This window comes from Ascidiella aspersa, chromosome 1 (genome assembly GCF_963924565.1).
Source record: "Ascidiella aspersa chromosome 1, kaAscAspe10.2, whole genome shotgun sequence".
NCBI lineage: Eukaryota > Metazoa > Chordata > Ascidiacea > Phlebobranchia > Ascidiidae > Ascidiella > Ascidiella aspersa.
In genome coordinates, this window is record NC_139447.1 from 8187708 (window position 1) to 8215653 (window position 27946).

Genomic DNA, 27946 nt, shown 5'->3' on the forward strand with positions numbered 1-27946 from the left:
TAGCTTAATCTACGCAATAGGTAGCACGCTTTTGCTGAACTTGATAAATCAAAAGTGTTTTTCTTTACCGCTCTTTATTGCGTAAAATACAAATGCCTAGAGGTCGCCCAAAATAACTAACTTAAAGTTAAATTGAATTTCACCAATAAAGAATTTCAAATACATTTTTATTGTCCAACAAGCAAGTCGCACAACCTAAACTAATACTAAAAATCTGTTTGCTGTAAAAGTTGCTTGTTTGGCCGTGGGCACAAACGCTTGCGCTTTTGGCAAGATTCGCATTGATTACACACTTAGCCTACACTGAGTTTCAGGGTTATAAAGTTATTTGAGGCTCTGTTTGCGTTTTTGACAAAATTCGCATTGATAACACAGTTGCACTGAGTTTCAGGGAAGTAAATAAACCGAAAAAAAATCCGTTGTCTAGGATCTTGCAAAGCTGGTAAATTGCGATTATAGCTTAACACTACCATTCGTAATATACCATCAACAAAATTAAAGATACATTAAGCAGATTATTTACAAGCCTAAATCCCAAAGTAATTGCATCACCTCCAATCGAAAAATAACCAGCAGTAAGGGCAAAATATTGGCAAGTAGGCCACATTTCAGTGTGATCGATTTGATTCTTGCTTTGTTCATTCGGCCGCGATAACTGATTGTTCTGGATGAGCTTGGGGCATTTTGGTCATTTTCCGCACTTTTCTGATCACCCATTCCTAAAACACGCAAGATATCGAAGGCATGATTAAGACGCCAAGAAAATATGTTTCATTTTAATGTAGCTTTGTTAAACCTTTTTGTTATAAGGTTTTAACCAGATGGCTTTTCACCTTAACGAAGAAATGCAGTATTACGCCATTAATTTATCGAGAGAAATAACACGGATAATAAACAAAGCAAATACTTTTGAAACAAAGGAAAAAGGTAAAACACATTTATTCCAAAGAGAGTTAGTAAAATTAAACAATCTATCCCAGTGGTTCCCGAACATTTTTGGCTCGCGGCACACTTTTAACAGAACTACAACAGAGTAATTTTACAATTGCCCTTAACACACAACAAACTATATGTAAAGGTCTCAATATTATTAATTTGTAACAGATATAGTGCGTATTTAAGCCTAAAATGCTAGCGTGTATGCTTATTGGTAAAACAAATAACCTATTTTCCCAAATTACAAAAATTTTCGCGGCACACAGTTTGGGGATCACTGATCTATCCTTTCTCTTTTGGCCTTTGCTAAACAATAAAACGAAAAAAGTGCTATTTCGCAAAAGAAGAACTAGAAAGGTCTAACCTTGGAAATTTTGTCTCAAACGAACCTGAATCGTTGTGGGCAGAAAGGAAAGTGGAAGGAAAAAGAACTTGGCGTCGTTGCCGACCATATAACGCCCTCTAGGGTGGGCGTCGAAAAGTGCTCGAGTGATGGCGTCGGTGACTTCGTGAATGTTTGGGTTCGTCAGGTCGTCCATAACCTTTATTACTGCTTCGCATTCTAAAGCAGCAAAATGTTGTTTTTTTGCAAAAAATGGTAAATATTTCCGTACAATTTGTGGGAAACCAAACAGGCCAGTATATTTTTAAGGTAGTCTTTAGTAAGCAATGAACATAATAATACAAAATACACAAAATTAGCCCTTCAATGCATATTTTAGACAGTTCAGTTTATAAGAGTTAATGCTTCGCCATTATATAGACGTATATATACATATCGGTGCCTAGAGTTAAATGTTCTCTTTCTTCATGCAGTTGGCAAAATATATTTTCCGCAAACTCCAATCATGTAATAAGGGAAAAACCGAATTTTATTTGCTAATTTAGTAGGTATGCTAATCCCTCTTTGGGAGTGTCTATTCAGCACAAAAGCGCCTTGAGTAGCACATGCCACTCTAGCTCTAAATTAAACTTCATAGGCTACCAGCTTACAATTGCACAACTTGTAGTTAACATAACTTAGGGTAGGTTTAGTAGTATGTGTTCGGAAAAAGCAATACCAGTGTTTGTCTGCTTCTAAAGCACACGAGCGAAGCAGAAACCTTACTGATGCACTACTGTAAAACATCAACCCATGAAGTTTATGAAATTTGCAAGGGACCAAGAAACGCTACCGGTACCTTAATTGTGGTGCCTCGCCTTAGGATTTTTTTTAAATAATTATTTGCCGTAAAATGTCCGGATAATATAACAACATTTCCAGACTGCCAATAGTAACCCTGCTTTGTGTACTATACTCCTTCGTAAGAGTTGTTTAATAACCACTATAGCCCTGTAGTTGTCAGTACAGAATCTTGTCTTTACATTTCTTGTTAGAAAACCAAAGCTTACTGGTCTTAAGGTAACTCTCCCCGTAACACTGCCTCAGTTCTTCGCTGATCTCGTTCCATCTCCTCTTGATGCCGTTGTTCTGGGCCTTAACATCGGCGAAGTTGGTTTTATAGAAGGACGGTTCGATAACGTGCGTCGAGATGTTGAATGGGCGAAGTTCGAATCTGGCAAGAGCAGCATAAGAGGCCTTACGCAGCATAACGGGGCTTGAGTTAAATAGCCGAGGTTGTGGGTTCGAATCTCATCTCGATTTTAAGCCTTACCCTCATTTTGCTTGTAAATCAGGAAATGACTTCGGTAAGCCTCTTCAAGGCTCCCGATGCACTTTGAAACTGTTTGTTTTATTAGAACCAAACAATATAATATAAAAGCAGAAAAATTAACTGGATAAAGTTAAAATTGCGTCAAAATTAATAATGACACTTTCCAAAAATTATTCCACAGCTTCCTTGTTGTTACTCAACCTTTTTTAGACATAAAAATATATATATGCAAAGTTTTTTTTATATTTTAATTTGTTAAGGTTTTTTATACGTTGGTTCGTGTCAAGCAATACTTGCCTTTTAAACGGTTTAATTTCGAATGCTAATTTTTGGTTGAGGAAAAAATAAGATAAAATGCCCAGTGTATTACGGTTTTATTCCGGAAAATGAGTAATAAAAGCACCGATAGCGTATTTGTTGTTTATTTTCTATAAGTCTGCTGTCTGCCTGCTTTAAATAAAAAATACTCCAGGTCATACGTAAGTCCATCCGAGAATCCCTCGATGGCGAACTTTGACGCTGTGTAAGGCGAACACACCGGAGCCACTCTTCCGCTTATGCTCCCCATGTTTACGATCCTCCCTGAACATTACAAGTTACCGTACTGTAAGCACAAACAACTCTTTACACAAAAACTGCTTTAAACAATTAAGTGACATAAAACGCCCAAGTTAGCAACAAATTTAATTATTTTGTTTATAAGGTTTAGGGCAGAACGATTCGTTATTTGGATAAATTACTGGTTTGGGACTTCGAATTTTACGGGATTTCGTTTTTTTGTGATCTGGTAACGTTATTTACTTTTCTATTTTGCAACTGTATTGCATTAGGCGTGCTTAGGGAGAAAAAATAAACTTGAAACTTGAAACTTGTATTGTCTTTTTCGAAGGATTTTGTTGGTGAAAATCGGTTTGTTATGACACGATATTTTTAATCTTTTAATCACTTCACTTCGACTACAGTAATAAAAATAAGCGAGTTGACTAAAAGCATTTATTATGTATTTGATGTTGTTTTTTTCAGTCCCTAACTGACCATACTAAAAGATTAAAATGCGCAAGATTAGCAATATTTACAAATTGATTAGAATTTTACGCACCGACAATAATTTTCGCTTAAGTTCGGTGTATTTTCTAAACTACAAAAACAAAAACGACCTTCGCGGCCCCTTTTTATCAGTGGAAGAAACTTGAGTGTCACGTCCACCACTCCGAACAGGTTAATGTCGAAGACTTGTTGGTAATCCTGCTTGTTGTGCCACTCAAAGGCGTAGGAGGGGTAAAGTACCCCTGCATTGTTGACGATCGCCCAGAGAGCTGAAAATATACCGCATTTTAAAAGTTGATATTTTCTGGTCTATATATTCGAATTTTCAGAGCAGGACAAAAATCAATTCCTCTTGTGTAAATTGGAAAAACATTTTTTACAGCTTTAACAGATAAGGCTTAATTAAGAAGCAAAAGTGAAAATTCAGTAACAATTCAAGTTTTTCCTTAAATGCTAGAAATGTATTTTGTTCACTTATGCTTTTTTCAGAAATCGATAAAATATTGTTCAGCAGCTATTGATAACAGTGTCTTGATCAAGAGCACCAGAAATTGCTCAGTATTTTGCTGTCAAAATTAGTCAAATGGTCCGAGCAATGTAAAATGAATTACTCGGGTGAGTTAACTTACTCGCATTTTGTTTTTGCATTTTTATTTTCAAAATCAAATAAATATATATATCATAAACGTTTTCGCCCAATATAGATGTAGCACTTGAGTTCTATTCAACTCACCTGTTTGAGAGTTTGCAGCAAGGTCGTTTTGGACGAAATCGACCGCTTTGATGACGTCATCAGTCTTAGTGACGTCAACCTGGACCGCCTTCAACTTTTTGCTGCACTGTTTTTGCAGTTCTTCTACAGACTCGTGTCGAAGACAGCCCGCGTAAACGTACACTCCCTGCGTAAGGTAACAGCTGTTGTTTTTCGGAGTGTTTCGTATCACGATATTACAAATCGTAAAAAAAAATTAATATGTGACTTCACGTTCAATTTCAATTGCTTCCACAATAATCAATAATCGTCAAATTCAGATTGTTGAATACGTAACCTTGTTTTCAAACAACTTTCTAGTGTAGATATATAAGGGCGGTAATGAATAAACTAACCATTTTATCAAGACTCGTAGCCAAAAGTCTTCCAAATCCAGTATCACAACCTACAAAAACACAAAAGTTGAATTACCAGTATGCTGATTCGAAAATATTAACCTTCTTTTCGTAAATTTCAAACGCTGATAAATGTTTTTCGCTACCTAAATTTACAAAGGAATGTTTTTATAACAAACAAGTTTTAATAATAAATTGCTACGTCACCTGTGATAAACACACGTCGTTCGGTAACTTTTGGAATGCGTTTGCTTTTTTCATACTTCCACCAAGCTAAGATTCCGACAAAAATCACGACATAAATCCAGCTGTTCAGCCCCCCAAGTGGCAAATCACTGTACATTTTTGTGTCTGCAATTTAGTCTACTCAAAAACTCAAATTAAACGACCAACATAGATTTAAAAATCATAACAACTTTGCAGTACGTAATGTTTTCTCAAATCTAAAATTATATAGGTCTACTACTTTATCCTGTTGGCAGACTTACTTCTTTCCAATGTCAATCCTTAAAAATCGTTAGTTTAAAATTTTCGGATCCTCTGTGATCGTAGGATGCTTTCAACGCTTGTAAAACGGCCTTGTCTGATGTGTGAACTAACGCTACAATTAGCAGCTGTCGCGGATAAAATTGCATGCCTGGCTGTTTGTTTAAAAGATAAAACCGGCCTTCAAGATAAACGTTAGGCATAGACTTCACTTGTCGAAGTATTCTTTATTAAACAATCGCCATATAGGGAATTGATACATTGAACAATAAACGAAGACGTCTGACGCTGGCAATAACTATTTGTAAAGAGTACCTTTTGTGTACGAAAATAGTTCCAGCGTTTTTCCAGAGGCAACAACGCATTCTATCTACATTTAATTGCTTTTCGCGTTGGCATTTTGGTGTTTTAGTGCACAATCCAAGATTTCCGATTGGGTTTGTGTTTGTCTGTAGACGGGTACAGCGTGTCGAATATTTTTACTCCAAACAAATCAGAGTTTGAAGAAACAAATACGTTTGATGACTACGAAACTGCGTTTAGATAAAAGACAAAATATAAAGGCGACTCTGTTTATTACATTACCCAAATATTTTAGGGTTATTCGAAGCTACGTCGAAAACAACAATCGTTTATTGTAGGAGGTCGTATAAAATGTGCTGCAGAAAAATGTCTTAAAATACTATGGGAGTTACATTTAATGGCGAAGTTTCTTCCGTGTACAATACCAGTTCCTAAAGAATTAAGTACAGCTCTTGTGTCTCAAGTTACATTGCGCGCTAATATAGTTGTATGTGCTGTGTATTTTTACTCAAGTAAATGCATATTTCGATGTTAGATTGTTTGGTTTAGTATTATTTCTTGACATCAGTTCTGGAGAGCAAACAAAAAAATTGCCCATTATTACTGCATTTATGCTGTGACAACCTTTTATAGTTTTTGATTCAAATAGAGGTTTATTTAAACCAGATGGTTTCACTGTATAGCAATGAGGAAAGGTGTGGTAAAAGCAATGCCAATAACATTATTATAAGGCCTGTTAACCAAATTGGATTTTTTCAACTTACTCCAGACTGCCAGAAACTACTTTACAACCACCTACCCCTATAGATCATAAACTCAAGTGGTGCTAAATAACCTGAAACTGTTGCAAACATGGGAGTTTTGTCCAAAGTGTGTTCAAACCGTAGCAGGAACCTTCACTACGAATTATGGTAGGAAAAGTATAGGTAACGATCATCTAGTACCATTGAGTTGTTTATTTTAGCGTTCGTCATACAATTCTACAGACAATTCAACCATAATTCTCATTTTATTTCTCAGTTTTGCTTTGTTATCATCCAGGGGCGATGACGGCTTGTTCGGGGTAGGCGTGGGGTATCTTGGTAAACTTGCGAAGTTTCCGCAAAACCCATTCCTAAACCAAACAAAAATAAAAATGACGTATATAGCATTAGTTATTATAGGACTACAAGTACGTTTATTATATAAAAAAAACATCCATGTAGGAGTTTGTAAGAGTTTAAATTGTTCGTCAAGCCAAATTTACCTTGCAGATATTAGGTTAAGCTAAGCCGTTTAGCTGCCTTTTTTAACATAAAAAAGCTCAGATAAATATCCGACATAATGCGCTACTTTGATAAAACATCTCAAACCAAACGAATAATTGCAATACACAATTAAGCCTAATACCATTAACGACTACAATCACACCTGTTGTTATCAGCCTAAAAAAAATCTTTATTCTAACCTGAATCGTTGTGGGGAAGAAGGACAGCGGAAAAATGACGTACTTGGAGTCGGTGCCGACCAAGTAGCGACCCCAGGGATAGGCGTCAAAGAGAGCCTGGGTAATGGCGTCTGTGGCCTCGTGGATGTTGGGGGAGGCCACGTCTTCGAGGAGGACTCTTACAACATCATATTCTGCCGCACATAACATATATTAACTCGGAATTCTGGCAGAACTGATTTTTACCACAGTACCGCAGCACACCGACGTGTTTCGATTCTGAAGTGCGCCGCGGAACTTTTTGTTAAAAAAGTATTGTAACACATTGTTATTAGGCATGTACAAACAGGCATAAATACATTTTAGTGTAAACACTCTTTATAAGACGACTGATAATATTATGGAATTTACCTATATGAGCCGAATTTCGTATCAAGCAAAAAAGGTTTGAGAACCAGTATAAGGACAAGCATTTATGTTTTGAAACGTTATCATAGACAACCGTTCTCGTGAACTTGTTAAAAGGCTCAGCAGAAGAGTTATTGGAACAGAAATGTCAAGCTATCCCAGTGCTTTTCCACTTTTTTAATCTATAGGAGACCCCTTCTTTTCTTTGTTGGCATAACACAGAACCCCGTCATTTTATAAACAATTCAATTCAAAAAAATTACAGTATAATAATTAGTCAAAAACTTCTTTCGCTAGTCAAATAATTTAAAAAGGTTAAACGAAATCCTTAATTTTTTAGTTCTTACTGCTCGCCAAGGATCAGCCGACCCCATTTTAAGTACATCTGGGATTATCATTAACACGTAAGTTATTTGATTTTTACACGGAATTTTGTGTGTGTTTCAAATAACTTTTCGTTTAAGAATTTTTTTTGGCCTTTGAAATGTTTTCGCGATAACAAATTTAATAGATGCAATGTCAATTTGCTCAAGTTAAAGAAACTTTTCACAACATTCAACTAATTTCCATAAACATGGTAATATTTTTTTACTAGTTTTCAGAAAGCTTTCCCCGTAACTTCGCCTCGTCTCTTCGCTCAATTCTCCCCAGCGCTTCTTAATAGCGGTGTGTTGGCCCTCAACGTCTGCGATTGCTGTCTTGTAGAATGATGCCTTCATAACGTGAGTCGTGATGTTAAAAGGACGGAGCTCGAAGCTAAAAAGGACGGCATAATGAATATTTTGTAAGCCACCTTGGAGTTATATAACATCGGTTTTCAACGTTTTTGTCTAAGCCATCCATTTCGGTTTAGCACCAAAGAAGTTTACCCTCAATAATAAGATTATACATAAAGCTATCAGAGTCCAGAGTCCGATCGCATGCGGAGTGTCAAATTCGAAAACTAGAAGACGTCAAACTGTATTTTCTAAAGATGTAATAGTATAAATGATGTAAGGTTTTTCAACCAAGTTACGGGTGGATGAGTTAAACAAACTGCTAAGAAAAGTTTCGACAACATTTCGCCGAAAAAAAAAACGGACACATTCTTAATCATTGATCTAACCGGTGTGATGTGAAAAAATAATTTTATGAAATTACGTCAGCCCGTCCGAGAATCCCTCAATGGCGAACTTGGAAGCCGTGTAGGAAGTACCAACCGGTGCCACCCTGCCTCCTATGCTACCAACGTTCACAATCCTTCCTACAATCAAGCGAAATTGAAAGTTGAAAAATAAAAAAAGATACCAACACGAAAATAAGTCCAAGATTAACGGATAGAGTCAGTTTTGTTGATAAGTTCGGTAAAAAGTAAATAGCTAATAGGCCTACAGCTACCATAAAACTTGATGCTATAATCAAATCAGAGCAATTCGACACAACTGAAAAAAGAGGATACAACAGGATATGTTGGAGGAAATGAGTAGCCCAGTGTTGTTGTTGTCTATTCGCCCCTATCCATCTTCTAATAATTAATTTATGACAAAGAAAAACGATAAGACAACATATACCAAAATGGCCGGGAAAAGGAAGCATAATAACTAATAAGTCCACTAAGTTTAAAAATTTCTTTTTGCCTTTAAAACTCACACCTTCGCGACCCCTCTTGATGAGGGGGAGAAACTTGAGTGTGACGTCAACCATTCCAAACAAGTTGACGTCAAACACCTTCTGGTAATCCTGCTTGTTGTGCCACTCGAAGGCGTAGTTAGGCACCGAGATGCCGGCGTTGTTCACTAGCGCCCAGAGCGCTGAAAATAAACAAATAAAAAGGGAAAAAACAAACTAAAATTTAATATGGCAAAGCTGTCTGCTGTATTTTGACAGACCCGATGGTTGAGGTATTATATATGAACTTCCTTACCTTGTATCTTCATTTACATGACGTAACCATTGATGAAAGTTAGTTACCTGAGAGCGATATTCCTTTTAAATTTGCATTCGGCTTAGATTAGAGTATGACAAAAGGCCCAAAACATTAGCTCTATGCAACACAAAACGACCATCGCAAATTAATAACAATCCCACTAAAAACAGGGTGCGGAAGGTGGACCAGGCCACGCTCTTCAAAACTATATATATATTTTTTTTTTTTTCCGCGAGTAGAATCACTTTACGTCTAGATTTACTAGTTGTGGTTAGTTAAGAAATGCTAATATGCAATAATATATTTAACTGTATTGGCCACCATTGCTCTTACCCCATGCTACGACTTACAGCTGAGTTTTAATCTAAGCCGATCTGTACCAAGGTTAAGAATGAATAATTTTAGGGTCGGTCGGAAGGATTTAAATTAAAGTTAAAGGCTTAAAATTGTAACCCATAAGCAATGTGTCCTAAGAAGATCTAAATGTAACTGCATTAATATACTTTTTGAAACCCAAGTTCAATGTAATCTAGTCTAGTGTAATGTGTTCGGCGGCTAACTGGAAAGTGCGTAAGTAAGTAAAAGTGAGTAAACTCTTTGATATTGTTTGTTTTCGTTTAAAATACCTGTCACAGAATTAGCGGCAAGATCTTTTTCGACAAACTCGGCCGCTCGAATGACGTCATCTGTTTTGGTGACGTCAACCTGAATCGCCTTCAGCTTTTTGCTGCATTCTTTGTGCAATTCGTGCACCGACCTTTCTCGAAGGCATCCCGCGTAAACGTACACTCCCTGTGTGACGTAATAGGGTATGGCGTGAGTATTACGTTATGAGTTACATGGATGATATTTAGTTAGAATATGTGTACAACGCTGTTTGGATCCAGAAACATTTTTGCATATAAATTAAAATGTTCATTTGATGCTGGGCTTATTAAATCTATCAACTATTTAAAAACGTACCATTTTATCGAGATTAATTGCCAGAAGCCTTCCAAACCCAGTGTCACATCCTGAAACGACAAATAAAGTGAGACAAGTAAAAAACGAATTTTACCTTGCTCGACTAAGAAATATTTGACAACGGATAGGCTACAAATAAACTATAATTAAATATTCGCTTTATTTAAGGACTCACCATACGCTAAAGTCGATTTTGTCAACTCACCTGTTATAAATACACGCCTTTCAGTTATATTCGGAATTCGTCTGCTAAATACGAACTTCCAACAAGCAACCAGGAGCCAAAAAATGGACACAGCGTAAATCCAGCTGTCCAGCATTGTTCCTTGACAATTTCGACACTTTTAAATGCGCTAAATGCTCAGGGCAAAAACTTAAATTAGCCAAGAGGATTAAAGCCGCGTGCTCGAGGCAAGCAAAAACATCTGGCAGCTTGTTCAAACAGTTTCAAACGACCACGCGTTTTCTCTCTCGTATACAGACAGGCTCGTTCCACATTGAAGATAATATTTCTACAAGATAAAATATCCTAATTGCAATATCACATAAGCCCGTTAATGAGTAACTTTTTATAACAAAAAGTGTGGTCGGACGTTTTCTTCAAAGGTTTAACGGTTTACCGGAAATATATTTCCTCGTCTTTTTAGTAGTTCAAGGACTCTCTTAATGACAATTAATTAAAAATATCTAGCTCTCTTTATTTGAACATTTTAAAACACAAGGCTGAATAGTTCTGTTTGGGTTTTTAAACACAATGTTGACCTAAAAAAACATGACATAAATTAATGGGCTATTTTTTTACTTATTGATTGGCTATATGTAATAATGTGTAACCGCTTTTCCAATCAATGAAACATATAAACAAATACATGTTCAGCCGTTATCTATTCCTTAAAAAGTCGCCCTTTTGATTAACCATAATAGTTTACATATCATATTAGGCCTATATCGGGAGCCTTCGTGAGACTCAGCGAATTAGTCCAACAGTTAGGGATTTTCATGCAAGCAAGGCCGGGTAAGATGAATTAGCCTGCGTTGAGGTTCAATCTAGCTGCTTGGTTTGCCAATATTCAGTAGGGCGGCCCGTGTGGGTGTTTAGAATCTTAACAAAATGATTGTTGCCAGTTTTTACTAAGTACAAAGTAGGCCTATATTATTTTACCTTGGCAATTGCCACAATATAAAAAGATATAGTGCTAAAAAGTGTTATGTCTATACCACTTTAGCGAGGTGTTATGTAAAGCGCGCTAAACATATAGTTGCGCATCAAATAAGTCAATGTTTCTGAACCTTTTTTCCGGCGACCGAAATTTTTACGTAATGATAAAAAAGAAATTTTGGCGACCGAATTATATTCATTGGCATTTTATAAGCGCACAAAACATAAGACAAATAGCATAAACAAATTCGAATTTAATATGTATTATCCATTTCTTCGTATTTCTCAAACAGTTTTAATGTTTGCTCCAATTTGCAAAATTCTTTCTCTGGAATGTTCTGAATAAATCTACAGTCTCTTGCAGTCAAAACAGTGGCTCAAAACCAGCAATTCATAAAAATTTTGCGTTAATAACGTTAATGCTTTTTCGCAGCATCGGCAGGCAGAGGAAGTTTAATTCCGGCAAGATATCCAAGATACTTCAACACCAGTTTCTAAAATGTAAAAAAAAAAACTTTAAAGCATTTTAACAGGTTTTTAGTTTCAACTCACAATATCCAACTTTCAATGCAGCTATAAATCTGTAAAATGCACTCTTAGGCCTAGTTTAACTTTGAAACACGTGACCCAAATCGGGTTTCTTCGATAATAATATCGAATGAAATTTGATATTTCAGGTCTTCGTTCGGTGATCGTTTAATACTATAGGGTGGGTTGTAGGAATTTTTAGCTATATCAAGTAATTGACCACGGCTTTTTTTCTATCTTGTAAATAAATTTGGCATCAAATGAGTTCCCTAACGTTAAAACAAAGAGCGACCAATAATATTGTTAACATGGTATTTTAATCTCAACTTCATACAGTTTGTTAATTTGATCATTAAACAATATAACTTTGCTTAGTTCATCGCTCGTAATCAAATACGTTTGTGACATCCTTAGTTCGATTCCCAGTGCTGTAATGACTTAAGTCAATGACTTGACTGAATGTGAGTGCACTTAAGTTACTGTTTTTAAATTACCTGACTAAACTTAAGTCTTTTAGGCAAATTATTTGAATTGACCCAATTCTTTTCGGACAAATGAGTCTTTTTAACAATTGACTTTGGTTGAAATGAAGTGTTTTCACTAAGCATTTGTTTTAACAAATATGACTATTTATCTCAATTTTTGCACAAAAAAATAATTTGCTTGCCATATGTTGCGCTTCTGTTGTTTCGTAGTTAAGTTAGTGCTCATAATTAACCGAGTTTTACAAAAAAAAAAGGGGGGGGGGGGACATGACTTGGTAATGACTTTCTTAATTATGACTTTACTGGGACTTTTTTTTTTTTGATTGTGACTTAAGTCATTTTGATCACTTTACCTGAATCCAGACTGGGAAAAACGAAAGCGGTACGAAGAGAAACCTTGCGTCATTGCCGATGACGTAGCGCTCGCGAGGGTACTTCCCCAGAACCGCGTGCTCCTGCGCGTCCACCACGAGGTCAAGGTCACGTGACGCAGTCTCGTGGAAACGGTTCAGTACATCCAGGGCTGTGACGCAATAGGGAAGGACCAAACATTTAAAAAAAAGGCCGAGCAAGTGAAAGGTCTGAGTCTGACGATGGCGGGCCGGATATTAAATTTGGCGTCGAATTTTTTTCAATTTTTTTATTGATAAACAAATATAACCTTTAAATTGAAAAATCTATATATAAAATATTGAGTGAGCTTTTATCACTTAACAATCAATAACCAGTGGCCAGTAAATAGAGTTAACCCCGCGGACCGGATCTGTCCAGGTTAGATGACTGTTGTATAAGAGCGAAATATTCTTTTTTTGTATTCAACTCTATTGAAAACGAATTTTGCTTCTGTTTTTGACAAGGCTTTGCCAGATCCCAAAAATTTACCCGCAGCCCGCAAACTTGATCCACCTTTGCATTTTTTGTAATACACTCTTTTTTTTTTCCTACGCCATTTATATTGCACGTGTACGAGGTATTACCATTCTGTTTAGCTTCTCTGGGCTTTCACTAGTTATTTTTACAACAGGCTTTGTTTTGTTGTTTTATTTGCACCAACGTCGTACGTTTAATTTCACACCCGAAATTTTAATGTAACTTCTAATTATATAGTGGTTTTTATTTGGGATTATGCAATAAATGTCACATGTTTTAGTTCACGACTCTTTTCTGGAGAAATATACTATAGTTGCAAAAAACAATTGTAATTATGCAATATTTTAAACAATAGAAGTATAGAAACCTTAGCTACAAGATAAGAGCCAGCCAAACGAAGCTGCCAAGCCTTACTATTTTTAAGAAAGCCTTCGCCCATGTTGTCTCTTACTGCTGGACTCAAAGCGTTCCATCGTCTTGTAATGCTTATATCGAATCCTTCAATGATATTGGTTCGAAAAGCTCCCGGTTCAATTGTGTGCACCGAGATGTTGTAAGGGGCCATATCAACACTGTTTACGAAGAAAAAATAAACGAACAGTGTTGAATAAAAGGTTTGTAGCGTTTTACAGGTCGTATTGTCATTAGCCTTACAGTATTACAAATTCAGGAGACCATGGCGGCAATACAGAGATTCTGATGAAAAAACGAGATTTTCTTCCAAAATCCTGTAGCATAATGGTTGGAGGTTTTAGTTAGACATAGTAGGGACTAACATCATAGCCCATATACAACTCTTAATTCACATCTGATGTTGATGTTGAAAATGAATAAAGAGTTATTCGAAACGTTCAAAATGTTACCTACAAAATGTCGAATGTCGAACTATAACTAAAAAAGTAACACGGGAGAAAACAAATGCGATATCGGGGAAGGAGTTCGAGCCCATAATGCCTGTTCGAAATAAGTGTGGAAAGTCAAAGAGTATAAGCAGGTTAAAAATGGTGAATGGCAAGAATGAGCATTAATTGAAATCAATTTTGCCGGGATTATTAGCCAACGCCGTGGTTTATAGGTTAACAAACACAATAAACTTAGGTAGAGAATAGGTTATAGGATGTCAATTATATTTGATAGCTGCTAATACCTGAACTTACCTTAGTCCGTCGGAAAACCCTTCAACAGCAAACTTCGAACTGACGTAAGGCGAAGCGGACAACCCGATACGACCAGTGTAACTTGCCATGTTGACAATCCGTCCTTAAAAAAAAAAAAAATCCGTCCGCAGCTAATTTTCAATAAAACTTTTTATGTTTTTGTGAGGCTGTCGAATATTTTTTTGAATAAATTACACTTGTTAAGCATTCTCATATACATACCACACGGTATACCAGCTTGTCATAACAAGGATACTTAAACCAAACTTCAAAATCGATTCGTTCTATGTATATTTCAGATCCTCTCATTGACCTTACTCACCACAGTATAACATTTTCTATTTCTCGTGCGGTCCGCTGCCATTGTCCACCCCTGGCTTAGTCTTTCCGCAATTCGCTACCTGGCATACTGTATCTGTGACGTCACAAGCATACCTTCTCTTCCGCGCTTTAGGATGGGAAACATGGCCATTGTGACGTCAACCAACCCGAAAAAGTTGACGCCGAAAACCTTGGCAAAGTCCTGCTTGTTCAACCAGTAAAACGGACAGGGCTCCCCGCGTATTCCAGAGTTATTGACCAGCGCCCAAAGACCTTTGGTTAACAAGAAATTAAAAGATATTGACCTAACCGCCTAAATTTCGGGCCGAATCTATTTCGATGATTGAAATTATTTTGCGAGATATAAAAATGCAGCGTTTATGGAAAAAGGTAAGGTATAATAAAAGTTTTTACTCATTAAAAGATGACGGCCGTGTGGTTTTGTTTCTAATACACGATACTGATTTAATGTCACGTTCTTTATATTATGTATTTTTAACCACTCCCGTACCCTTATCTCCCAAATCTGTTTTCACGAATTCCGCTGCGCTTTTTACTTCTTCAGGGTCGGTTACATCGAGCTTGAGTGATTTCATCCTAAATTCACCGAACTTGTCCCTCAGCTCTTGTACGGACGATTCCTTCAGGCAAGCTGCGTAGACTGTCACGCCCTAAAACCAGAGAACTGTTAAAGGTGGTATAGCAACGAATATACAGTAATGAGATGTTACCTTTCTGTTTAACCCGTTCCCATTAATAAGTATTGCGTAAACAGCAACAACATATATAGGTTTCACACAATACAGCGGAAGAAATTGTTAAGAATAGCCAGTGTTTATTATAGGCCACGCAAAAACAAAAAAACTAAATAAATCAGAAGTGGAAAGAGTGTATATTGGGAAACTTGTTACACTTAAAGGAATTTTTTTTCCGATAGTCGTTTAAATGTTTCCATATGAAAGTAGCAATAGTTGTTGAGTGTAGCGATAAAGCTTAGGAAATATTTGGGTAGCGGTACTTACTTTTTTCACCAATCTTTCGGCGAGCCTTCTTCCGAATCCACTGTCACACCCTTCGATAAAAAAATTATAAAAAAAATTCTCAGTAAAAATATTAGGACAAAGTTAACAAATATGTTAACCATTACTTTTATAATGGCAAATAAGGCCTACTGTCATATACAAAAAATGAAATGTTTTTTTAAACTATTCATAAAGCATATATCCAGATTCATCGTTATAATTTATAATATAACCCCAATTAAAAATATCCACGCTCACAACTGCCTGGTGCTTACCCTCATTTGCATGCCATGCTTAAAAACTCGTCTTTGAATTTAATTTTATTCTTTGCATGCCAAATTATGGTTTGGGGCATAAGTGACAGATCGTACCTGTGATAAAAACATGTCGCGAAGATAAGTCGTCGATTTCCACATTATATCTCAAACGTCGTCGATGCCAAAACGCAAGGACAACAGCCAACAAAATCCAAAACCACATGTCCGTCTAGTCTAGTGATTCTTAAATCTTTAGTAAGCAAACCTGCATAAAGCATATAAGCATAATTAATAAATGTAAGGTAAATGCATAAAAATGCATGATTATATACTTTAATTACTGTGGTGTAGCGGACTAAAACAGTTTGGAATCACCTTTTTAAAATGTACATTTTGTGACCAAAAACGTGGTATGCGAGGGGGCACCAGGATGTGCCCTTCAAACAATATTTTTTGCCGACTTTGACTATATAAAGACAAGTATTTTTGCGTTTCGCGACAATTGTTTATGTCTGTTTTATGGAAATCTAAGCAGTCCAAAGGCGCCATAGGCTACATAGCCTAAACATGTTGCGCTGTGTGTGACTCATAAACAATATAAAGTGCAATTTACGGTAGGCCTAAATAAGACCACAAATCCCGTTGTTTCGTGCCATATATCTTGTGTCCAAGGCGTTACGTATTCTTTTAATTTGAACGTTTATGCGCCCTTAAACCAAATAAACGCAATATTTTCCCTATATTTGAAGAATTTCAGCTGCATATTTGATCACTAGTTCGCTTTTAAGATTCCATGATGACACGCTATGACCAAACTTCTTTTCTAAATGTGTCCATGCCCCTCAAACAGAAACCCTCCCAAACAAAAAAAACGCGGCGACCCTAAATAAACAGCACAGTTATTGATCATAATTTTGATTTAGTCACTAAATTAGTAATTTAAATAAAGTCGCAATGGACTTTTAATTATAACACAGCAAAGATGTTTCTTGTATTTTTTAATTTTTTTTATAAAGATGTTTCTATTGGGTTAGCTATTGTTAATTTTACGTCACGTTTCGCTCGACTGCGTTTGTGTTATTTGAATTCAGTATTAGCTGTGCACTTATGATAGCAATCGGTGCTGCAGTAAGTTTCTTTCGAGTATACAAAACTTTACCGATGTATAATTGGTATCTCTAAAGCGTTTAAAAACTGCAGCAGACCAGATATTTTTTACAGAACTGAAAAATAAATGCGAAACCCTTGCAAATGCATGACAATAAAACTTTTGGGGTAAGGCCAAACCTTAAAAACTGGCATACGTATCTATTCTTGTTGTACCATCCGAAATCTGCTGTGGCCTGTCTTTTTCATTGCATTTATCCATACAAATTTTGCCCAACTGCAATTATGTTGGCCATACCTCACATGTGAACAATTTCCTTTCTCGCACTTTTGATTGCTTTATAAAACTGGTTTACCTCTCGACTAGCTTACCGACCTCGGTAAATAACCTTACATTCTGGAGTAGATCACGCGTGACGTGTTTGCGGAGTCCGATAGCCTTATTAACAAAAATGCAAGCAAAATAAGCTAACGTTTTTCTTTTCGCACAAGCAAAAAACCTTTCTACGCAGTTTGCTTGCGTTGTTATTGATATTTGTCACCGAAAGCGTCTGGGGCGTACCGGAACTACGCATGGCCGACTTGAGCGTACTACAGCGTAACCACTAAACTACACTTTTTAGGTTTTAACTATTTTAATGCTCACACATTGTCCGCCATTAAATTTTTTACAAAATAATGCTACAAATAATAAAAAGAGTTTGAAATACGTTGGAATAGTGCAATGCAATTCAGAAAAACATGCACGGTTGCACGCTGCCCAGAGCCCGTGTTTGATCGAAGACTAGTCTACTGTAGTAAACAAACAGAACAACACAAGACAAAATTATGTGCCCTGGCGGGTGCTTTAGATTTAGACTGTTCTAATTAAGAACTGTCTTTTGGCATTTCTGTGAACCTAAAAGATTTTTTTTTAGATTTAACAAGACTTGTAGCCCTATTAAAAGAAAAATACAATATCCTAACGTAGGGTTTTTTAACCATGACCTCCTGAGAAACCATACTATATCTTTATGGACCCCAGTGTCTCTCAAATTTCTAAAACTATCTCCCAAATATAGTTGCTGTAACTACAGGATACAGCTATGGATGTGTTTACAGGCAGATGAAATAGCGGTATCTCATTATTATTATTATTTTTTTTTTATACAGCAATTAAATAATGGCCGAGCAAAATTTAGTTTTATTATAGTAAAATGCTACTAGAATGTTTTAATAGTGTTGTAAAAACCTTAATGGCTCACTGTTTAAGCCCTTCAGTACCTCGGTTTAGTCAAAACAGGAAAAAAACGATACTCAAACTTTTAAAGACATTAACGATTTTTTTTATACGGTCTCTTCTGTTTTTTTCCACTATACTTTTAACAGGCTGAAATCAGCAGAGGTATGATTTTTTTAAGTATGGATTCAAATAGACCACGGCAGTTACAAATTGACGTATTGCTGTAATTAAATAAAATCACGCGCGCGATAAAATCTTCAAAACGAGCCGTTAGTGCATCGTATATTACTCGGGCAACAAGATAAAAAATCACGATTTCTTCACACCACCAGCCGGCCGAGGTAGTGGGGTTCCCATTCGCTTGCTGAAGTAATCGACAATTCGTATCTAAAAATCAGGACAGAACGTTAAAACCATTATATTGGAATAATGTATTCGTGATTAATTTTAGCGCCTAGGCACACAACTCTGTATTTTGCCGATCAACTATAACAAATAAAGACATGGGTGGGAAGCAAGTAGAACGAAAAGGGTATTTTTCAAAAATGGGATTTTTTGGCGGCAAGGAGCGAAGTATTTGCGAGGAAAAGTATCGTAAATCTCACGCGAGCGGTGTGTTACTGTGTTACGCAAACATACCAAAAGTTGTCTATACTGCAGAGGTATTTTAACCTTGTTGTTGCTTTGTTTTTGCACTCTTTCTAACGTTTTTTTATCAAGTTTCCGTTAAGTTAGGTTTATAAATGTATAATAATCCCACTTTTGCAACTTTTCGAGTATTTAAAGTTTAGGTCCATGGTGCCTTATATAAGCCCAAAGTTTCTGTCGGCCCGAAACGTTTTTAGGCGAATAATGTCTGTGTGGTATGTTAAAGCTCCCGGGCATACGCCTATGTATTTTGCGAACAATGTGCATTCAAATCTACTTGGATTGGCACTAAGCAGAATGAAATACTTTCAGAGTGTAGGTATTTAAAAATGGATTTTTTGCGCCTTGGGGCGTATAAATTGCGTGAAATGAAAATTGGATTGCGCACACACTCAAAAACTTTTGTTAAAACAAAGTGTTTTCGGCCATAGTGGTTGCTGTTTATGTGCGCATTTTCTAACTTAGTTGTCATTTAGCAAGTTAATGGGTACACATCATTTGCTTTTTGCCAAATTATATATTTAGTTTCGGTCGTTTGTGTCTCACTGGATAGATATAGTCAACTAAAGATTTCCTGTCGCTGTATTTTATTTACAGTGAAAAAAATAAACAAATAAATAAAAAACATTTTTTTTAATAACAAATGAGTCGTGACTCGCTGTCTTGACTTACCTGCAAAAATATCGGCAAGTACGAAAGCGGTATGAAGAAGTACTTGGCTTCGCTGCCCACGATGTACCTTTCCTTGGGGTATCTCGCCAACAGTGCGTGTGTGTAAGCATCAACGACTTGATCCAGGTCATCTGACGACAGAACGTCTCTCATGTGCTCTAACACCTTGATATCTGCGAATGGTTTGGCGGATTTAAATGTGTGGATAAGATGGTAAAGTCAATCGAAAAGACGTGTCAAAGATTTGACACAGGCACGTTACATTATCGGTTTGGTGAAATATTAACGACGTATTGACTTCATTTTCCATTTATAATAGTCTGATGTGTGATTTAATTTTAAGAGGGTGCGTTCCTGGGTTAACTGGGTTAGAGCGTGTGTTCCAGGTGTTATTCACGTAAAATCTAAAAAATAATCACATTTTTTATGTATCGTTTTTCTGTTTTAGTTGTTCTAATATTATTATTTTTTGGTTTATTGTAAATAGCGAACCAACTAAAATAAGTAAATGTCTACGTTGTTATGTAGTGTAAACCACACGAAAGCTATTAGTGACGAAAATAATAAACTTCGCCACTTAGAACCGGGGTTCTTAACCAGGGGTACTTGTAACCCTTGGTGGTACGAAGCACCAAAGCAGGGGGTGCGACATGCAGTGTGAATTTTGACTGATTGTTTGTGTGTTGTAAATATTGTTGAACTTACAAGACTGTTGGATTTAACACGAAAGTTATTTATAAATACACTGAGTTTAATTCCTATTAATACCATTTTATTTATTTCCGTCGATCATTGTAGACGGGTGTTCGAGAAAATTTCACGAAAGCTCGAAGGGTACGAGCGCTAAAAATGTTAAGAAACACAGACTTCGAAGGTTAACATACCTGTACAACAGTAAAATTTGTGTGTTTAGGACGCGAATGTTAAGGATGAAACCAGACGTAAAAAACGATTAGCAGTGAACGGCCGTATTTGAATACAATAAACAACAGACAATGTGACTCGCGTCACAATTTAAGCAGTTTCCTCAAATCCCATTTCCTTACAGTATCTTTATAACGTTGCGTTTTTGGTTGCCAAAACTTTTACTAGCTCTTACTTGATTCTAGGTATTCATCCCCGTATACGCTTTTAGTTGCTTGATCCAGCATTTTCCATCTGTTCCTTAAATCTTCTTCCCTTCCTTCTAAAATGCTGGTCTTGAAGAATCCAGGCTCTAATGTGTGCACTGACACGTTGAAGACAGCAGCTTCTTTACTATAAATAGTAAGGTTGTTATTAAAATTTTGTAGAACATTGATTGGTTTAAAAACTGGATAAAAAAATCCTTGTAAACCAGCATTCGATAAAAAATAAATACATAGATTAGATACCCGACTTCATACATTTTTTTCAAAACAATATTTTATATATGTAAATGAGTGCTTTTAATCAACCACTTGGCAATTTAAAAACCGGACTTTTTTTCACACTTGAAGTTATTAGCAACAATAATTTACCTTAACCCATCAGAGAAACCTTCAACCCCAAACTTTGAGACAGTGTATGGAGCAGCAAAGGGAGCAAACCGGCCATACTGACTTGCAATGTTTACGATTCTTCCTATAATGTTTAATACCTAGTTAGGCAGTTTTTTCAGGAATACAGAGCATTGCAAAGATACCTAAGATTTAGACAACTTAACTATAAGAAATAATTATGAGATCACTTGTTCGCCATTAATTATAATAAAAGTTTTAATATGTTTTATACAGCTATATTTAATATGTTTGATATAATAATAACAACATAACACAATTTAGCCACCTTCATTTGCTTTTCTTATTAATGGGAAGAAATGCGTTGTTGTGTCAATAACGCCAAATAGGTTGATATCCAGAACACGCTTGTAATCATCCTTGTTAAGCCACTCAAAAGGTAAACTACTGTCACTAACACCAGCATTGTTAACCAGGCCCCACAGAGCTGTAAATAAATAAATACATTTTAGAGATTAGCTAGTATTAAAAAAAGAAAATGAAAATTTTAATATACATAAGGATTTATTTAATTGTTTGTAAATCAAGGTAACTTCTTTACCCCACTTATATAATTCTTATGGATCTGCAATTAAATAAACTTAATACCTGTTGCAATTTATCAAAAAATCAACAACAAAACAGAAAATATTAATATCAATAAATGTTATACAAATAGTATTTAAAAAACAAAATACTTCATTATGACATGTATAAAAAAGAAAATGAAAATTTTAATATACATAAGGATTTATTTAATTGTTTGTAAATCAAGGTAACTTCTTTACCCCACTTATATAATTCTTATGGATCTGCAATTAAATAAACTTAATACCTGTTGCAATTTATCAAAAAATCAACAACAAAACAGAAAATATTAATATCAATAAATGTTATACAAATAGTATTTAAAAAACAAAATACTTCATTATGACATGTATAAAATATCTGAAATTATACATTTTGCTATGCATTTGCAAATTTAAACCACTTGCATAATATATATTGGTTATTTTAGGTTGACATATAATTTAGATGTTATGCGGCCCATTCCAACTTACATAAAACAAAAAAACTACTATACCTTTATCGCCCAGGGATTTCTTCACACTCCTTGCAGCTTGCTTTAAGTCAGTTGACCTTGTCACGTCGACCTTGAGTGCCTTGAAGCGACTGCTGCACTCGTCAGTAAGCTCGGCGATTGACTTTTCATCCATGCATCCAGCAAAAACATGCAAGCCCTGTCAAGTATTACTTGCAGCTTTTCGAAGTAACACGATTCCAATTTATTTTTTTCATTGATAACTGTTGAGTTAATCGAGGTCCTTTTTATTTTCTTATAAACAAAAATTTAGTATATTTTCCTTTCATTTTACTTAAACTGGACATAAAATAAGTAATTCATTTGCTTTATTAAAAGAGCTGGACTCATTTTTTTTTGTTATGGATGCAAAGTATATGTAAATAATCGACAAATATGGATTAAAAGCCATTTGAATAACAGTGATGTCCTCCAAATCATACCACTTATTCATTTAGGTCATACTACCACTTAAAAGCAAGTAAAGCAAGGTATCTTTAGGCCAAAACTTAATTTATTACCTACCATTTTATCCAGTTTTACAGCTAAACGTCGGCCAAAGCCTCGATCACATCCTAAAACAAAACAGTTGTTACCAAACTATTTTCAACACCAAGATATAAAACTTAGGATTTTCCATTCTAAATCAAAATGAAACAGTTCTACCTTTTTGACTGATAGATTAGTAGAATAAAATGTTGGCGCTGGTTTAGAATCCTACTACAACGCACATTTGTTGGGTTAGCGTTCGGGTTAGGGTGGGTCAAGTATTGTTAATAAATAAGGAATATAATAATATTTGACCCACCCACACCTGAACGCTAACTCGCACTCTAACCCAAATATTGTACGTTGATTTAATAATTGTGGTAGGATTTTAGACCAGCGCCAAAATGGTTAATATGTTACCCTCAGAGGGTGCGGTTTAGGGTGTGGTTTAGCGCTTCAGTTTGATGTGGTTGCTGTAAGCAGCATTTATAGATTTTTATGTTTTTTTACGTTACGTTCTACGTACCAAGTCGATGGAGCCCTATTTTATTATACATCTAACAAACCAAAGGGAAGTATGCAGCTCGAAATTATTTGCGTAATATCTCCAGAAGTAAACAAGATATTGATCTGAAATTTTTACACATTACTTAAAGCAACCTAAGCTAGCCAGCAATCAGATTTTTTTTTAAAAAAAACTTTAAAATATTAATATTCATATTTATGAATATTAATATTCAGTAATATTTGGCCCTAAAATTAAAATGTGCCCTAAGTGACTTGCATAGGGTGGTAGCTACGAGTCTACTCTTTAAAATGAGATATGACTCGACCTCCAATTATTCTGGGATAAGTTATTAATATTTCTTCAAACATTTATAAACGTCGATAATTTCAAATTGGACAAAAAAGCAAAAGTCCCATAACTCGAGAAATAAAGATGAATGTTTGAAGAAATATTAATAACTTATCCCCGAATAATTGGGAGGTCAAGTCATATCTCATTTTAAAGAGTAGACTCGTAGCTATCACCCTATGCAAGTCACTTGGGGCACATTTTAATTTTAGGGCCAAATATTACTGAATATTAATATTCATAAATATGAATATTAATATTTTAAAGGTTTTTTTAAAAAAAAGTCTGATTGCTGGCTAGCTTAGGTTGCTTTAAGTAATGTGTAAAAATTTCAGATCGATATCTTGTTTACTTCCGGAGATATTGAGCAAATAATTTCGAGCTGCGTACTTCCCTTTGGTCAACGCATAAGTTAATTTTGTTGCTACTGACCTGTTATGAAGACATGCCTATCATGCAGATTGCTTATCTTTAGCATTCGAAGGAATCTCACAGCCCAGTATCCCACAACAATCAGACACAAAAGGTAGAACCACATGCTGATTGCAAGCTTGGAATTGCAACCTAACGTCAGCAATCAAACCAACTAAGCAAAAGTCGCAACTCGCAACTTTATTCGCATTTCTGACCTTATGAAGTTACTCAAGCGTTACTTTATGTGTAAAAAAGCAGTGACGTTACATGATACAGCAAATTAATATTTAACTAAAATACACTGTTTATTCTGATTTTTAAGTAATAAAATACTATTTATTGTAAATTAATATCGATATAAAGCTTAGTTTACATCCATTGACTATAAAAGTGGTTAGATTGGAGATTTATTTAATGTGGTTATGAAACCATCCGCCAGCGGCGCTAAATCGATTGTCATGGCGATGGAAAGTTTTTGACGGAATGTATACAGAAAGAATTTATTTCTTAAAAACAATAAAGTTAGGCTTTTAAATTTCAGTTTTATCAGACAGAAAAAAGGCCAAACGCAATGATAAGAGTTGCTACGTTAGAGGGAAGTATAGAAAATCTATACAGATTTGACGAAGAGGAGAAAGGTAACTTCTAAAGAGAACACTATTTAACTTCTACAGGGAAATGAGTTTTCAGCATATCAAATATAGTTATCATCACGTATTCCATACATTACATCCTACTAACCTAATTAAGTTAAGTAGAATGGTTCATTTGTTTACTTTCATGCCATGAGTAGACTTTAACCGAAATCACTGAAGACAGTAATTCCATACTTACAAATATCGGCGCTGGTCTAGAATCCTACCACAGTTATGAAATCAACGCACAAAATTGAGTTAGGTGGCGGGTTAGCGTTTGGGTGTGGGTGGGTCAAGTATTATTATATTCTTTATTTAATAATAATACTTGACCCACCTTAACCCAAACGCTAACCCGCAACCTAACCCAAATAATGCGCGTTGTGGTAGGATTCTAGACCAGCGCCCAAATATCTTGTTTAGTGTAAATTTGGTGCAGTTCACAAATTTACCACATTTTAGGTGCTCTATTAATCACTAAGTTTTCCAAGTAAGCATTAGTTTCAGTCAGGTAATACTGGAGAGGATGTCCACCAGTAGACTTTCGACTGCAATAGAAGAATTGCAAATTTGTTGTTCCTACTGTGATTTATAATGCATTTGAGTCTATTCAAGTTCTTACTTCATAATTGCTTCAGTGCTTTTTTGCCACATCATTTAAATATGTATATATTTGATAAAGCATCAAAATCAATTGTAGTTTCATGTGCTTTTATCAACCCTCATTAGTACTTGGGCGTAGGAAATCATCTGCTTTATCCGTCCATCATGTATGAGGAGTGTAAGTAAGTGTGTTGTGTGTGACAGTATTGTAATGTACTGCTTTCTTCATACACTTAACAATAATAAAATTACAACATATGCACTGTCATTATTTGTAATTTTACTATAACCTAATTTGGGTGTTATAAGTTTAACTTTACTTGTATCTGCATTAACTAGTATTGTGTTCATAACATTTTTACAAAAACATAGTCCATTACGCACTACGCAGTGTTTGTGGCTTAACTGGATGCCAATGACTTAACTTAAGTCAGAGTTTTTAAATGACTTGATTTAGGTATTTTGGACAAAATGATATGACTTTAGCTGTAGTGTTTTCATTAAATTAGTTAATTTATAGCCCAATTTCTGCCTGTTCAACAGTTTTAATGCTATAAGTTTTGGTTTTATTTTTTTATGATTCTAAGCAACAGAAAAGTTTCCCAATTTTGGTAAATTAATTTTTAATGTGGATGCAAATGGTATGACTTGTTATGACAATGGCTTAATATGCGACTTGACTCGTTATTTTTTCGTGAATGACTCGAGTAAGATTAAGACTTTTTGTAAAGAATACTTAACTGAGACTTGATCTTAAAATTTTTTTTTGGAATGACTTTTTCAACACTGCTTAATAAAGTTGCATTTGTACATTTCACTATTTTTTGATTCAGTTGAAGATCCCAACAAAAAATCAATTTCATTTGGAACCACCTTGGACAGAGGCCTGTTCCCACACATTTGCGCTCCGGACAGAACGGGGAATGAACTTTATCCACTAAGAGGAGCCCCACACAGGGGCCCAGGCTGCTATAACAATAATGAGGCAACAAAAAGTTTTTATTTTCATTGTAAATTTGAATCATACACCAAATGTATGCTGTGCTTGTTTATTTTTTAACACTACTTTCATTTAATTATACAACTGTTTTATGCTCTTTTTTAGTTCTACTTAAAACAAAATTTGCAGATAAAGGCAAAACCCTCATGATTTTATGATTATTGTAATGGATTCAATCAAAATTAAATTGAGAATAAATACAACCAAAATGCAATAAAAAACTTTTTTTAAGCCTGGGTAAAAATAAAAAAATTACTTCTTGTTTTTTGTTAAAAAATCTATTTTTTCTATTACTGTAGGTCAGCAGCTTTACATACAACCTTGACAAATGGATTTGCAGCAAGCGTGGCTATACTTATGGCTCCAGGACTGACCCAAGATTTAAGAAAGTAAGAAAGCAGTGTACTGTTTTTTTTACTGTAGTTGTCAAACAAATTTATTGAAAACCAATAATTCTATTATACTTACTCGTTTTAAAAACAAAGTAATTTCAAATTAAAAAATGTCATATTATTTGTTGATTAGACACTTTTGTTTGTAAGGAATCTCCCATAGACAATAAACATTAATAGATTTTGACTTAAAAAGTTATTTTTGCCTGTAGGTGTATTTTTAAACCTAGTATTATGACAGGTCCATCAACTTGTGACTCCAAGTCCGACAGTTTACCAAACAAACTGGACAAACCGTGTGAAACCAAAACCTGCCTACAAACCATTTGAGACCTCTGCCATCAGATTCCAAGAACTCACACAAGATCCCATGATTACACCAGGGTAAGACTTTTCCGATGATATAGCATACACATTCAAAGTAGTTAGAAAGTAAAGCTTTAAAATGAAACGTGTACCCTTCTAACAAAGTCTCGTTGTTTTGTATCAAATAATCGTGATACAAATATATATATAACAGTATAACAGTATTATTCAAATGATGATAAAACAATGTTTTTGAACTTAAAATTCTATAGGGTTGTAGAAGAATTTTCCATAAACAAGATATGGTACCTATTGAAAAAAATCTTACATTCTACTGTATATGCAGTTTAAGTAGATACCGTATCCATTTTGATCAACAGGCCAGGGATATACGAACATGATGTGCCGCGAAACCGACAAGTTAAGTGGCCGCAGCAATTTGGCGCCCCAATTACCCCTATTGAACCTAATTTTACAAAGAGGACTTTAAAAACTGAGGTAAAGTAAATTTAGAAAAACAATAGCTGTTCTGCCATATCTGGTATCTCTAACTTTTGTTTTTTTTATTTCACAGTTGTTGGGCGATAAGGAGTTTCGAAAGTTTAGAAACAGAGTTGCTTACTTCAAGCTTTACTTTGAATAGACTCAGTATTATTAAGTTTTTTAAATTTATTTGCAACCTTTTGTCATGTGTTTTACATCATAGTGTATGCTCACAATAAACCAATCCAGTTGTTACATCACTGTTTTAGTTGATGATTTTTGTGTTACTTAAGTGTACTTTTTGTGCTCCATTGTCATCTTAGTCCAATCATGTAAGTACAATACAACATGTTTGTTGTTTTTATATGTTGTTAAAATGTTGATTAATAGCACTACTTTCAGTCTTTCTAAAACAGTATTTTATACCAATGGACCTTTTACATATACCTTAAAGTGTAACCTTGCTGGATTTTGCTTCTTTTTTT

At 35.2% G+C, this 27946-nt stretch overlaps 5 protein-coding genes across 6 annotated transcripts; 1 reads left to right on the forward strand and 4 right to left on the reverse strand.

Moving 5' to 3' along the window:
• Positions 1-638: 638 nt before the first annotated feature.
• LOC146167044 (retinol dehydrogenase 7-like) lies at positions 639-5088 on the reverse strand. Its single transcript, XM_083385291.1, has 8 exons — positions 4953-5088; positions 4746-4795; positions 4372-4537; positions 3749-3907; positions 3071-3173; positions 2329-2492; positions 1326-1498; positions 639-719 (listed from the first exon to the last, which is right to left on the reverse strand). Exons 1-8 carry the CDS (start codon positions 5086-5088, stop codon positions 639-641), a joined length of 1032 nt encoding a protein of 343 aa, XP_083241417.1.
• Positions 5089-6567: 1479 nt separating this feature from the next.
• LOC146167045 (short-chain dehydrogenase/reductase family 9C member 7-like) lies at positions 6568-10557 on the reverse strand. The gene is made up of 8 exons (XM_083385303.1): positions 10443-10557; positions 10238-10287; positions 9901-10066; positions 9000-9158; positions 8509-8611; positions 7961-8124; positions 6982-7154; positions 6568-6648 (listed from the first exon to the last, which is right to left on the reverse strand). The coding sequence occupies exons 1-8, from the start codon at positions 10555-10557 to the stop codon at positions 6568-6570; spliced, it is 1011 nt and encodes a 336-aa protein (XP_083241429.1).
• Positions 10558-11635: 1078 nt separating this feature from the next.
• On the reverse strand, positions 11636-16259 carry LOC146167046 (dehydrogenase/reductase SDR family member 9-like). Its single transcript, XM_083385314.1, has 8 exons — positions 16151-16259; positions 15780-15829; positions 15269-15428; positions 14872-15030; positions 14437-14539; positions 13694-13851; positions 12763-12932; positions 11636-11890 (listed from the first exon to the last, which is right to left on the reverse strand). Exons 1-8 carry the CDS (start codon positions 16257-16259, stop codon positions 11813-11815), a joined length of 987 nt encoding a protein of 328 aa, XP_083241440.1. The 3' UTR covers positions 11636-11812.
• Positions 16260-18577: 2318 nt separating this feature from the next.
• Positions 18578-24212, reverse strand: LOC146167047 (retinol dehydrogenase 7-like). 2 transcript variants are annotated; one of them, XM_083390422.1, is made up of 8 exons: positions 24061-24212; positions 22809-22858; positions 22287-22443; positions 21492-21650; positions 21185-21287; positions 20785-20942; positions 19686-19858; positions 18578-18752 (listed from the first exon to the last, which is right to left on the reverse strand). In XM_083390422.1, the coding sequence occupies exons 1-8, from the start codon at positions 24164-24166 to the stop codon at positions 18675-18677; spliced, it is 984 nt and encodes a 327-aa protein (XP_083246548.1). In that variant the 5' UTR covers positions 24167-24212; the 3' UTR covers positions 18578-18674. The 2 variants fall into 2 exon arrangements, with proteins under 2 accessions (XP_083246548.1, XP_083246555.1); XM_083390429.1 differs by lacking the exon at positions 24061-24212 and having other exon boundaries at positions 22287-22507; positions 22809-22849.
• Positions 24213-25297: 1085 nt separating this feature from the next.
• LOC146167048 (ciliary microtubule-associated protein 3-like) lies at positions 25298-27721 on the forward strand. The gene is made up of 6 exons (XM_083389275.1): positions 25298-25458; positions 26114-26265; positions 26580-26669; positions 26914-27056; positions 27359-27476; positions 27553-27721. The coding sequence occupies exons 1-6, from the start codon at positions 25446-25448 to the stop codon at positions 27619-27621; spliced, it is 585 nt and encodes a 194-aa protein (XP_083245401.1). The 5' UTR covers positions 25298-25445; the 3' UTR covers positions 27622-27721.
• Positions 27722-27946: the final 225 nt, after the last annotated feature.